Genomic DNA, 12,456 nt, shown 5'->3' on the forward strand with positions numbered 1-12,456 from the left:
AAGTTGAGAGCCTTTAAAACTTGAGAAAAATTGAGAAATGAAAGTGTGAATGAAAATGAGCACTTCATATCTTCTTTTATAGGAAAAGAGGTACCTGCTACAGCAGGTCACAACTCTGCCTAGTTCGCGCTAGCAGGTATCTCTCGATAAAAGACCGAAAAATGGTAGGAAAATGATCAGAAAATTAGAAGCAAGGACATAATAGACGAACAAAGCGATGCAGAGAGTCACTTATCGTATCGGTCGTCCAAGAAAAGCCTGGAGAAGGCTAAACACAAGTCGTTCGTCTTATTTCAGCAATTAATTACACTAATTACAGAGATTAGTGAAAACCATGAAGATTAGAGCAGGGTCAAGCTCCTAATCTAACATCAATGACCATCTATAGCCACGACTCAATTACGGGAATGTTCTGAAAAGAAAGTTTCGTGAAGAGTAGGACGTTCACGAGAATAGGAGCAAAAAGATCACTGGAAAAAGAGTAGAACGTCCACCAAAAAAGAGTAGGACATTCACCATAACAAGCTCGGAACGTTCACTTGGACGAATACAAGAGGTTCGGAGAACGTTCACCTCCTGGCCGACCAGGACCACCATGAAGGTAGCTCTATGGCCGACCAAGAACAGGAGTGGCCGAATCCTCTACATGAGGGCTTAGGGCCGACTAGTACCTCATGTAAGGTTGGTCAAGGCCTCCTGAAGGTTTTCTGGTGGCCCTCCTAGGAAATTTCTTGAAAGTTTTTGGAAAATTTGGCTCTCAACGAGAACAATTTTCGTGAAGACTAGAACATCCTCGAAAACAAGTTTCACGAAGGCTAAAGAGTCCATGAGAATAATTTCCGTAGACTCCACGACCCGGCCGACAAGGACCACCATGGAGGTGGCTCCATGGCCGACCAAGAACAGGAGGAGCCGAGTCCTCCACATAGAGGGCTTAGGGCCGAGTAGAAAATCCTGCAAAAAAAATAAAATTACAAGACGTTTACCTCCCGGTCAACATGAGGCTCACCCCCAGCCGATCAGGAGGGGTCGAGTCCCCGACATGGGGGCTTGAAATGAGAAGGACCTCTTGGGAGGTTGGTCCACGACCTCGTGGAGGTTTTTCGGTGACCCTAATGCGAAAATTTTGGAAAATTGGAAAAAAATCGGAAATCTTATGAAAATTTTCAAGATTTTAAACTTAACTCTGATTAGGGTCGATAGGTGACATTTAGCCCCGATTAGGGTTGATTAGTGAGATTTACAAGTAATTAACCTGAATCAAGGGTAATTAGTGGTTCGTGTGATGTAATTAGCCCCGATTAGGGCGTTTAATTTATTCTCACACATGATTAGCACAAATTGAGGATAATTAGTGGCTTATGTATACTAATTAGTCATTATTAAGATAAACTAGCCACGATTACTGCTGATTAGCCTCGATTACTGCTGATTAGCCTCGATTAAGGCCAGTTAGCGTATTTTAACTTAAAATTAGGCTATTTTAAGCCTAATTTATAGTTTTTAGATGGAAATTAACCCCGATTAGGGTATGTTAGCAGCTTTCACCCTATAATTGATCTTGACGAAGGTCATGGGGTGATAAGCGCTCGTTTTTTAGTCCTGATTAGGACCATTTAGTGTCAAACACTATTCAATTAGCATGTGCAAAAGCCCTAAGTGTGTATACTCACACTATATGAGTCGTTGTAAACGTCTAGGTCGCTCCACACTTTATGATAATACGAAGATACCCATGAAGGGGCAATACCCATGAAGAGCCGATAACCATGAAGGGCCGATACCCGAGAAGGGCCGAAAGTACCCCGAGTCGCGAAAGGACCATTATAACTTCCACGAAAACTCGAGTTATTTCCCCAGAAGTTGGGGGCAAATGATATGGATAGAAAATACATCCTAAAGACATATTAAATGTCGCATTACTTACGCTTGAAATTCTTAACCAAAGCCTAGTATAGACCAGGCTAGTCTATGCTCGTAACAGACTAAAGATGACCCAAATAGTCAAGACCCGCGAGCAAAGATCATCAAGGTCGACGAACATGAGCTGGTCACGAACTAGGCCCAATACGGCTGAAAGAATAGAGACATGACATCCAACATGGATACTAACTCCTACTTGGAAGAATCTAGAATTCCTTCCCTTACATGAGTCCTAATTACCATCTAAGTTGGAGACTTGTCCACCAAGTCTCCCAACACGAGTTTAACCCCAGACGAACCTCTATATAAAGGGCTCTACTCCTGAACGTAGAACTACTTATTTGGCTTGATTCTGTACAACATAGAGATACGTAGGTATCTTGTAAGGACAACCAGCCCCACTGCGAGACCATCCATTAAAACTCGAAACTTACAAACCCTAGTATTAAATATTACGGACCCTAGCTTTTATTGCACAACAGATACGATTATAAGACTTAATAATATATCTCCCTTTTTGTTCCTTATAGCAGTTTGCTAATAATATATGTTCCCTGGAGTGATTTGCCCTCTAAGCCTTATACCAAACCCGTATAGTATTCTCTTGCAATCTACGTCCATGAAACTTGTTATCCAAACTCAAATACTAAGCAACAAATGATTACACCTTTGACAATAAAACTTTATACCGAAAATTCGTTCAACATTGTTCAAGCCTTACGAGGTTGGTACCTATGGTAGCGAAAGGACGCATCGAGAGACTGATAGAGTTCTCTTAGATAGAAAGCAGAAGGAGTAAAAGCAATAAAATGAAAATAGTTAATACTATATATGAGATTTAGCCCTACTATATTAACGAGTTATATTTTTGGCTTGTTGATTGAGCGAGACGGTACTCATTTAATAGTTCAATAAAAATAGTTAATACTGATATAGAATTTTAGATACCCAAATCTTTGTGAAGAATCTGCCGTTGTCTTTGCAATTCAACGCCTTTCTCTTCTCTTTCTCTATGTTCAATATTCTTGGTCCTTAATACATAAACATAATACATACATTCATTATATATATATATATTTCACCCGAGAATCTAAAATGCAAAGAGCTGTGGACCATGTTCTTGCTGTTACAAAAGAGCAAGTCCTTTTTTACCCCCATTGCATACTCTTGTTCCTAATTTTCATTTCTGGGCATGCAAATTTATTTGATTTAATTGTTTTTGTCAAATGGGGTTTCTTGTATGTCATTTTTATTCCTGGGTTTTCTTTTTGAGATGAATTTGGTTTATATGTTGTTGCAGGTTGGGTGTTTGTTATGATCATCATATATGCTGTTTACTTTTCTTGAAATCATAATATTTTTTGGGGTTACTTTTAGGATTCTGGTTGGATATATGTATTGTTTGTTTGCTGACATTAGAATTATGTTTAATATTGAGGGTAGTAAAAACCATTATACAAATAGGAAAAACTGTCAAGACAACTTTGATTCTTGTGTTTATGATAATCATGTTATTAATATATCTCAATTTATTGTCAACTGTCTGTTTCTTGGCTTTAAAAGTATGGTAAACATTTTTGTAATAATATCGGCTTGGACGAAAGTGTTTGCACATTTTATAAATAGGGAGTCACTTTAGTTTCTGTAGTACTTCTTAAGGAAGAGCCAGTATTGGGATTGTAATATTGTTGGTTTTTCTAAAGCTTGTTACTTTTCCTGTTGGTTTTCGCTTTGGATGGATGTATGAGGAAGTATCTTGCCTATTGTGCTCCTTTCTTTTAGTCTAGATAAATCTTGCAAATCCTTAGCTACTTTATGCGACGGTCTATGCACAGTATGTGAAATCTATAACTTTTAGTTGTGTATACTGTCTATGCACAGTATGTGAAATCTGTAACTTTTAGTTGTGTATACTGTCATTTTGTCTTCTAGTGGTAGGTAAAGTTTCTCGTTCTATATCAATATATGAAGAACATTTAGAGTTTTCCCAGGATACTTTCTCTTAATTTTAAAATTGTGCACAGGTCAGTGAAAATGATCACTTTTGAATCATTACACAATATTATAAGGCTGATAAATGGTTTGTCAGCACTTATGTTGACCATAATCCCTGGAAAAGCTTCTATTCTTGAAGGGATGCAAGGGTGGGAACTAAGGCCGATTGTACGTGGGCCTCGGCTTCCACGATGGATGGAGAAGTAAGTTCCACTGTTTTACTTATGTATTTGTAACGCAGTTTTCGTCATTTTATATCCTTAATTTTTTCTTAATAATAAAAATGTATACATATGGTGTTCATAAATTCTCACCAGGCATCACATGTCATATAAGATGCAGACACTAGCAAGTCTTATCGGGAAACTTTGAAGAAAATTGAGATGCATAAACTTCAATAGTTAGCTCATCCTTTTATGTGTATAATGGAAAAAGATCTCAAAAATATTGAATGATTTCTTCCTTGCGTTGCCCGAATGTTGCATTGTATACTGATATCTTGACTACTATTAACCCCTTAAACTGTGTATTTTAGATGGATATTTTTTCCATATTATGACCCTGTACTACACAAAGGTCCCAGAGTACAAATGTCATATGCAAGTCATGTTGTTCCAGTATGGATGCAGTTGTTATACCTTATGCCTTACTACCAAGATGACAAATTATCTTCTTTCAAGCCGACCGAGTTGCTAACTCATTACATTTGCACTTTTTTGTTTATTGCAGTGGTGCATCATCTTTCAATCACTTTATTCATGAACTTGCTGTAGATTCTGATGAATGCTCAAGTGTAGATTATTTGTCCGAAGAAGATAATAGTGATGATAGTTTCTCTCCTTCAACTCCATTGTCACAAAGATCTCGAGTACTTAAATCAACTAGCATTGGTAGGCGTGGTAGGCGGCGGGGGCGTCGTAGCCGTTGCTTCAGATTCATATTGGCATGGCTTCTATTTCCTGCAAGGTTAATGATTAGGATACTGTTTTACATTTTCCGGGTATCTCCTTCTAGGAGCTTAAATGTGGCAACAGTCTCGGATAATGTGCCACCTAAAGATTCCAGTACAAGTAAGAAAGCAACCACCCCTAAGGACCACATTGTCCAACATGCCACTGACAAGAGACGTGGACTCATAGAGGTTTGATTTATATGGTTCAACTGTAAACCCAAATGTGTATTTTTGATCTTCTAATGTCAATGGATGTTATTAAACCAGGACCTCTATCTAGGGATCGAGATCTTTATAGAAGCTGTATTTGATATTGTCCACAAGGCAGCACACTGTCTTCTCTCACCTCTGGACACAGTCAGAAGGCTTATAAGATGGTTTTGTTTTCATGGCAGTGAAGTTAAAGTCAGTTCAGTTTCAGATGCTTCCGTTGCTACTACTATTCTTGCTGAGGATGATCCTGCTCCTGCCACAAGAACTGTTAGTTTTCGTGATTCCTTAAATACAGATACCCGCACATGCCAAGATGTTATAACAGAGCTAGGGTAAGGGTTCAATTTGGTGCATAATTTTTTTAAAACCTAATTTATAGCAGGCATAGAGAATTAAGATTAACATCTAGGCTGCTTGACTAACTGTTTCCTGCCATCTCATACAGTTACATGTGTATCTAGCATATCTAATTTAATATTCATGTCTCAGCCACTCTTGGGGTGTGTATATGCATACATAAATTATGTTTTTACAAATATTGTGGTTTGCTATTGGGTTGACAATGATGTCTGTTACAATTCTTAGATATTAGTTTCAGTCTCCTTTCTGTTATGTTATAAAGAATCTATCTTTACTGTCTTTTAGGTATCCCTATGAAGCTATTCGTGTAGTTACTGCTGATGGATATGTCCTCTTATTGGAAAGAATTCCTAGGTATCTGAATTCCAAACTTTTCTTTTGAGTACTATTTTTTTATCTGAGGGTTCAATATTTATTTATGGTTGCACTCTGATTTGGCAGACGTGATGCACGAAAGGTTGTTTATTTACAGCACGGAGTTTTTGATTCTTCTATGGGGTAAGTATTAATCTTTTCTTGAAAAGAAGACTGAAATTTGAAATATAATACGTCCAAGTCTATTCATTTTCCACCTTGATTAACAAAATAGTATAAAAATTGAAGAAGAAGAAATGGTAATGATTTTTTTTAAGATGCACTCGGTGTGCAAAAAAATTATTAAAATGTAAAGATGTAATTTAACAGAGAAGTAGTACACTGTACATATCTCTGCAGAGAACCAATGATATCTGTTAGAATTTTATTTCGTTCTTTCTTAGGTGGATTGCCAATGGAGTTGTTGGGTCACCAGCATTTGCGGCCTTTGATCAAGGTTGCCATTTTTTTCTTTACAGTAATTAAATTTTCAAGATACATGACGAGAATGATGACATTGTATAAATATACTTCTCACGTATCAAGTGGGTCTTTTTTTTGTTTCACTTTGCAGGATATGATGTTTACCTTGGGAATTTTCGGGGTTTAGTTTCCAGAGAACATGTTGACAAGAAAATTTCCTCGCAACAGTAAGTTAACTTTTTAAAAGTTGAGCGCTTTTAGTCGAAAACCATATTCTCTTTAGTTATCCTCTGAGTTAACTCGGTGATTATCTAAAAAACAAAAACAAAATAATACAGGTATTGGCATTACTCCATCAATGAGCATGGCACCGAGGACATACCTGCAATGATTGAAAAAATACATGATGTCAAAATGTCTGAGTTAAAGTCCCTCAAACCTGACCTGAACAAAGAATATGGAGGACAGCCCTACAAAATTTGTGCAATTTGCCACAGCTTAGGAGGAGCTGGTATCTTGATGTATGCCGTAACGTGCAGGATAAAGGAAAAGCCTCATAGGCTCTCAAGACTCATCTTATTATCACCCGCAGGCTTCCACCATGATTCCAACTTCGTATTTAAATTACTGGAATACGCATTCCGATGGTCGGCTCCTATTCTAAAGCACCTCTTTCCTGCATTTTATATTCCAACCAGGTTCTTTCGTATGTTGCTTAACAAATTGGCACGTGATCTTCATAACTATCCTGCAGTTGGAGGACTTGTTCAAACCCTAATGAGTTATGTTGTTGGTGGGGATAGCTCAAACTGGGTTGGGGTTCTAGGATTACCACACTATAATATGAATGACATGCCTGGAGTTTCATTTCAGGTAGTTCTTCATCTGGCACAAATTCTACATTCCAGAAAGTTTATAATGTTTGATTATGGTAGTACAGCCGCCAATGTAAAGAGATATGGTTCTCCTAAACCATTGGACTTGGGACAACACTACGGATTAATTGATTTTCCTGTCGACCTTGTTGCTGGACGGAAGGACCAAGTGATCCGCCCATCAATGGTGAGAAAGCACTACACGGTGATGAGAGATGCAGGGGTGAAGGTATCATTTTTTGAGTTTGAATATGCTCACTTAGATTTTACATTCTCTCACCGCGAAGAACTCTTGGCATATGTAATGTCTCGTTTATTGCTAGTGGCACCTCGTAGTCCGAAATCTTTGAGCACGTCATCAGAAATCGTAGAGGAAACTAGGTAAAAGCCTACGCCACTTTGAAGAAGATTTTAATATTATAAGGTTGAGAAATGTTTCCTGTTTTATAGCCAAAATATATTTGTAGAAAATATGCACAAAGGATATACAATGTAAAAATTTTGGATTCCACGTATACCTGAGAATTTTGAAAGACTTCAATGTAAAATCTTGAAAGGAAAAATGTAGTAACAAATTTTGAAAGAACTTTTGTTTAAAAACATGTTATACAATGCATAAACATCTAGTCCCTCTAAGCATAGAAAAAACATCTACTCCTTTTATTTTATATATTTCTATACACTTTTTTTATTTTGAATTTTTCATTCAATTCTATACGTTTTCATAAGTTGCAAAAAATTGTAAAATTTTATTATATAAAAAATAATTAAATCCACTTACAAGTTACAACCAATATTTTTTGCATCTACACCCATTTTATACATTTAAATATTAATAGCTCACACTATTTTATTCACTTCTCCCACTTTTTTTCTACAAAATTATACATTTTCATAATGTTCATATCCAATTCAAACGTATACAGTTTAATGGGACCGGGCTGATGGAGGATGAAATAACTAAATTGAAAACGGTACAAGAAATGCCCGGACTACAAACTCGGACGTAACTCTTATTACATTCTTAAAGCAACTACGAAACTTATACGTATGTGCATTTGTTTTTCTCGAATTGTATAATGCTTACATTGTATGTGCATTTTATTATTAGGCTTTTCCAGGAAATTTTAGGCTCATCTGGGACAACAATAAATATAAATATTATTATCACTTTTATTATGTTATCACCTCTGGTTAAAAATAATTATGTCATCACCGGTGGCAGATACATATATGAGCACTTGAGACTTGACAAACTATTATTATTATTTATTTTAAATTTTAAATTTTAGTTTTGCAATATTAATAATCAGCTTTGTTTTTTCGCCGTGGCACAATGTGGGCTTTGGGCTTACTGTCATTCATTTCATAGGCCTTGGCTTCTCACGAAATAAAAAAATGAGTAATGATTTTAGATCACTCCTCCCTCCCCTGTTCTCTCTCCCTGCAGGAGCTCTCCTCCGGCTTAAACTCCAAAATTTGCTATTTATTTTTTAAGTTTTTAACCCCCTAAATTACTTATTCAGAGAAAGATTTGTTTTTCTATGAGATCAGTGACATTACATCCTTATTATATATACATATAGGCAAATTTTTTATAGTAATGATCTCTGTAATATCAATTTAATAAGAATCTTTAGATCTTTAAATAAATTGATCATAGCCGTTGAATTTAAAATTAAGTAATATTTTCTAACTAACGATAAGTAGATATTCAAAATTGAATAGAATATCATATCAAACAAAAAAAAGTACATACTCTAAATTGAATAAAATAATAAGCAAAATTTGTAATTATTTTCTTTTTTTTTTTAATTTCTGGATAATATTATTATACACAATTTTTAAACCATCACCGAATTAATCATTTTTTGTGAGTTTCGCGTAAGCAGTAAAATTCTCAAAATCTTATGTGTAGAATTCATAATAGAGTCAAAATAAAATCAAGCGAAACTCGCTAATTTTTTATTTGTTTAAATTTTAATTTGATTTTTTTAATATTTCAAATAATAAACATTTGTTAAATAGAAAAACTAGAGCATTCGTGTATTGCACACCGAAATAATAAATATTTGATAGTTGGTCAGTCGGTTCGGTACATTACATGGGCTTATATGATACACGGGATTGTTTTTGTATCAAACTTATGCATGCTACTTTAGCAAAAACCTAAATAGAGATTATTCGTGTGTTGACGTAATTGTCTTAAGACAAAATACATTATTCATCCTGACTAAAACAAAATTACATTATTAATCTTGGCTAAAATAGAATTATACTATTGTCGAGGTTAAAATAAGTTTAAAATTAAACTAACCATGCTTAGCTGGATTTGATCGGTATAATGAATTTACGACTAAAATAAAATAAAATATGCGATTAATTCAGCTACAAAAATTATATTAATGAACTTGTAATTCACCGATTGGTATAATAGTATTCGGGTTAAAACAAAAAATATATACAACTCATTTGGGTGATCCATGCCAAAACAGAATCAAAATCAAAATGAAGTCGGACCAGTTTAAAAAAATATATACCATTCATCTGAGTTAAAAAAATACTATTGAACCAGTTTTAAACAAAATTAAAATGAAACTAAATATAATTAGTTTGATTTGGTTTGTCTCGCGCTGAAATAAAATTAAAATCAAATTAAATGTGATCATATATTATTATCCGACCCGCAAGGGTTGGCTCAGTTGGTTAAAGATGGGTGGGATAACTATCATCTTGATCACAGTTTCGAATCCCACAGGAGCTATTGCGTGAGCCCGTAGGGTTTACCAGTGCGCACCCAAAGGGTAACGGGTGCGGGTTAGCTACGATAAAGAAAATATATACTATTATCCGGGCTAAAACTTATTATTAAAATTTAAAAATAATTATTTTTCATAAATACATATAGAATTATTAGTATTACTACATATTTCAATTAATATTACTTTTTTCAAATTAAAATACCGATAAATAAAATATCAAATATATATATATATATATATATATATATATACATATGTAAATATATTATTTTATATCAAATCATATAACAGTTTTGAATATTAAAAAGTGATAGACATTGGTCTGTCACCAAGATAATAGTTGTGTGACAGGATTAAACAACGAGTTAACAGTCTCCACACATAGTTAATTGAAGATAAAGTTTCCATTCGACTTGTAAGGAGAAGTTATAGAATCGAGTTCGTAAAGAGACTAATATTCATATATACGTAGTATTTATCATTCGAGCTCAATTTTAAACTTAAATATATTTTCAAACTCAAAACCAATTTTCTAGGAAGATAGTTTTTATATACGGTTTGTCCTTATAACAACTCTTATATCTAGGATTTCAAATATAAACCGAAGGGTTTTTCTTATAAATATTTTAACCTACATATCTTTTTTTTTTTGCTTAAACGTATTTTTAAGGATGTTAACATTCAAATTATCATAACAAACAAATGAACAATAGTGGAGTTGGACTCGAGACCATTGTGGGTTGTTTGATCATTTGAATGTTATAGTTCTCATAAATACATTATGGTATATTTATTTTAAAACTGATCACTAGATATACACCATAAACTTTCTGTTAACACAACTCATACTCAATTGAATATCTTTTATTTTGAATTCTAATTTATATACACGTATTTTTATATTGATGGTCTATGATCATACTTTTTCAATTTTAAAATACAAGTGTTTTACTGTCTAACTATCTTAATGTATGTAGTAGATAGACTTAATATTAGACAAGAATTTATGACTAGGATCTTAATCATAAATTGAGACAGATTGTTAGTTATGGAGTCATGCTGATCAGAAGCAAGCCTATCTGCATGAAAACTCTATAAGTTTCGTATATGACTGTTTAAATAGAGGACCCTTGTCTTTGAATAAGTCAATTTTATAACATGACAATGTATGTAACTCCTTTAATACCGTAAATGTAATCTTTGGAATAAATCCGGAAAAATATCTTTAACCATGCCCTAGAACTCATGATAAAGACATCAGAATAAATGAATTGCAGTAATGGAATGAAGATCTTACCAAGTCCTGATTTGAGAAGTTCAGAGTGAACTATTCGAGAAGTCAAGTTTAAATTACTCAAGAAGTCAAGTTAGAAGAGTCCAAAATGAACAGATTCGAGAATTGTAAATAGAACTAATTCAAGAAGTCACCAATTCGAGAAATAGACAATTCTGATTAGAAAAGTACTCAATTCGAGAAATCTACATCACTAATTCGAGAAGTCTGCAATGCTTCTTAGAGAAGTTTGCAATTCCAAGTCGATAAGTCTTCTACATCTGACTAAACAAGTGTAGTTCTTTAATGAGTTATCGAGTTGAAGACTTGGGCAATCTCGAGGTTCATTACAGGATAAATCACTGGAAGATTTTTAAAGACAAAGGAGATAATTAACCTGTCAATCTGGTGGTAACTTTCACAGTATAGATTACTCATAAAAAATCTACAACGTAGCTGAGAGCGGAATCTCAGATAAAGCGGTAAAAAGAAAAGATTTGATATCTAATGGACACAAGCAACGGAGTCACATGGTGCCATCTTTCCAGTTTCAGTAATGACGGTTTTGCTCAATCAAGTTGTCATACCTAGAAACTTACTTAAAATGTAAAAGGCAACTTCGTGCTCGATTCTATTAGAGCATGAATCATTTCTTTGACTTTTAAGTTTCTCAAGTAATGTAGAAGAGTTTGTATATTCTTGTATACACATCTTAGCATAACTCTTTAAGAAAAAAGAAGCTTTTAGGTATAAGACACATATATACAATCATAACAAGCCCACCCAAATTACAATGTTTACTTTACATGAACAAAAGGAGATTATCATTTGTCTGGTGATAGGTTTCAATTTACTGTCCTGATTGTATCCAAGATAACTCATAATGTTATCGGAGCTTAGAGTTTCTCATACAACAGTCTTGTGCATAATAGTTATAGAATAAATCAATTTGGAAGAAATTCAATGAAGATTGTTCAAGCAGCAAATTGAAGATAGAAGATCAATAAAGTTTCAGAAAAGCCTAAGTCCAATATTGTGAAGTCTAGGAGAGCAATATCGTGAAGTCCGTCAGAATTGATAGCTAAAATCTGATATGGTTCAAGTTTGGCTTCTGTCGAGAAGTCCAAACTTAAACTACATCGATAAGTTTGCTTCTGCATTACACCGAGAAATCAAGGAGAATGCCACATTGTGAAGTGCAGAATTACACTACAAAGAGAAGCCCAAAGTAAACTTTGATATCATATTCAAATCAAACGGAGTTCACGTTATTCTCTCTCGACATCTGTACAACAAGACAAATAGAGGTACAAATTACCGAAAATG

General features: G+C 34.4%; 1 protein-coding gene across 2 annotated transcripts; it reads left to right on the forward strand.

Moving 5' to 3' along the window:
• The first annotated feature begins 2,652 nt into the window (after window positions 1-2,652).
• On the forward strand, window positions 2,653-7,610 carry LOC141717982 (uncharacterized). 2 transcript variants are annotated; one of them, XM_074520299.1, is made up of 9 exons: window positions 2,653-4,121; window positions 4,648-5,059; window positions 5,138-5,415; window positions 5,729-5,797; window positions 5,885-5,941; window positions 6,202-6,254; window positions 6,372-6,447; window positions 6,559-7,093; window positions 7,161-7,317. In XM_074520299.1, exons 1-9 carry the CDS (start codon window positions 3,958-3,960, stop codon window positions 7,170-7,172), a joined length of 1,656 nt encoding a protein of 551 aa, XP_074376400.1. In that variant the 5' UTR covers window positions 2,653-3,957; the 3' UTR covers window positions 7,173-7,317. The 2 variants fall into 2 exon arrangements, with proteins under 2 accessions (XP_074376400.1, XP_074376399.1); XM_074520298.1 differs by having other exon boundaries at window positions 2,662-4,121; window positions 6,559-7,610.
• The last annotated feature ends 4,846 nt before the right edge of the window (window positions 7,611-12,456 follow it).

Source organism: Apium graveolens, chromosome 4 (assembly GCF_009905375.1).
Source record: "Apium graveolens cultivar Ventura chromosome 4, ASM990537v1, whole genome shotgun sequence".
Classification (NCBI taxonomy): Eukaryota; Viridiplantae; Streptophyta; class Magnoliopsida; order Apiales; family Apiaceae; genus Apium; species Apium graveolens.

Coding starts and splice junctions, on each gene's coding strand:
- LOC141717982 (XM_074520298.1), top strand. CDS start 3,958: ATGATCACTTTTGAATCATTACACAATATTATAAGGCTGATAAATGGT. Junction 4,122..4,647: donor CTTCCACGATGGATGGAGAA/GTAAGTTCCACT, acceptor TGTTTATTGCAG/TGGTGCATCATCTTTCAATC. Junction 5,798..5,884: donor TTATTGGAAAGAATTCCTAG/GTATCTGAATTC, acceptor CTGATTTGGCAG/ACGTGATGCACGAAAGGTTG.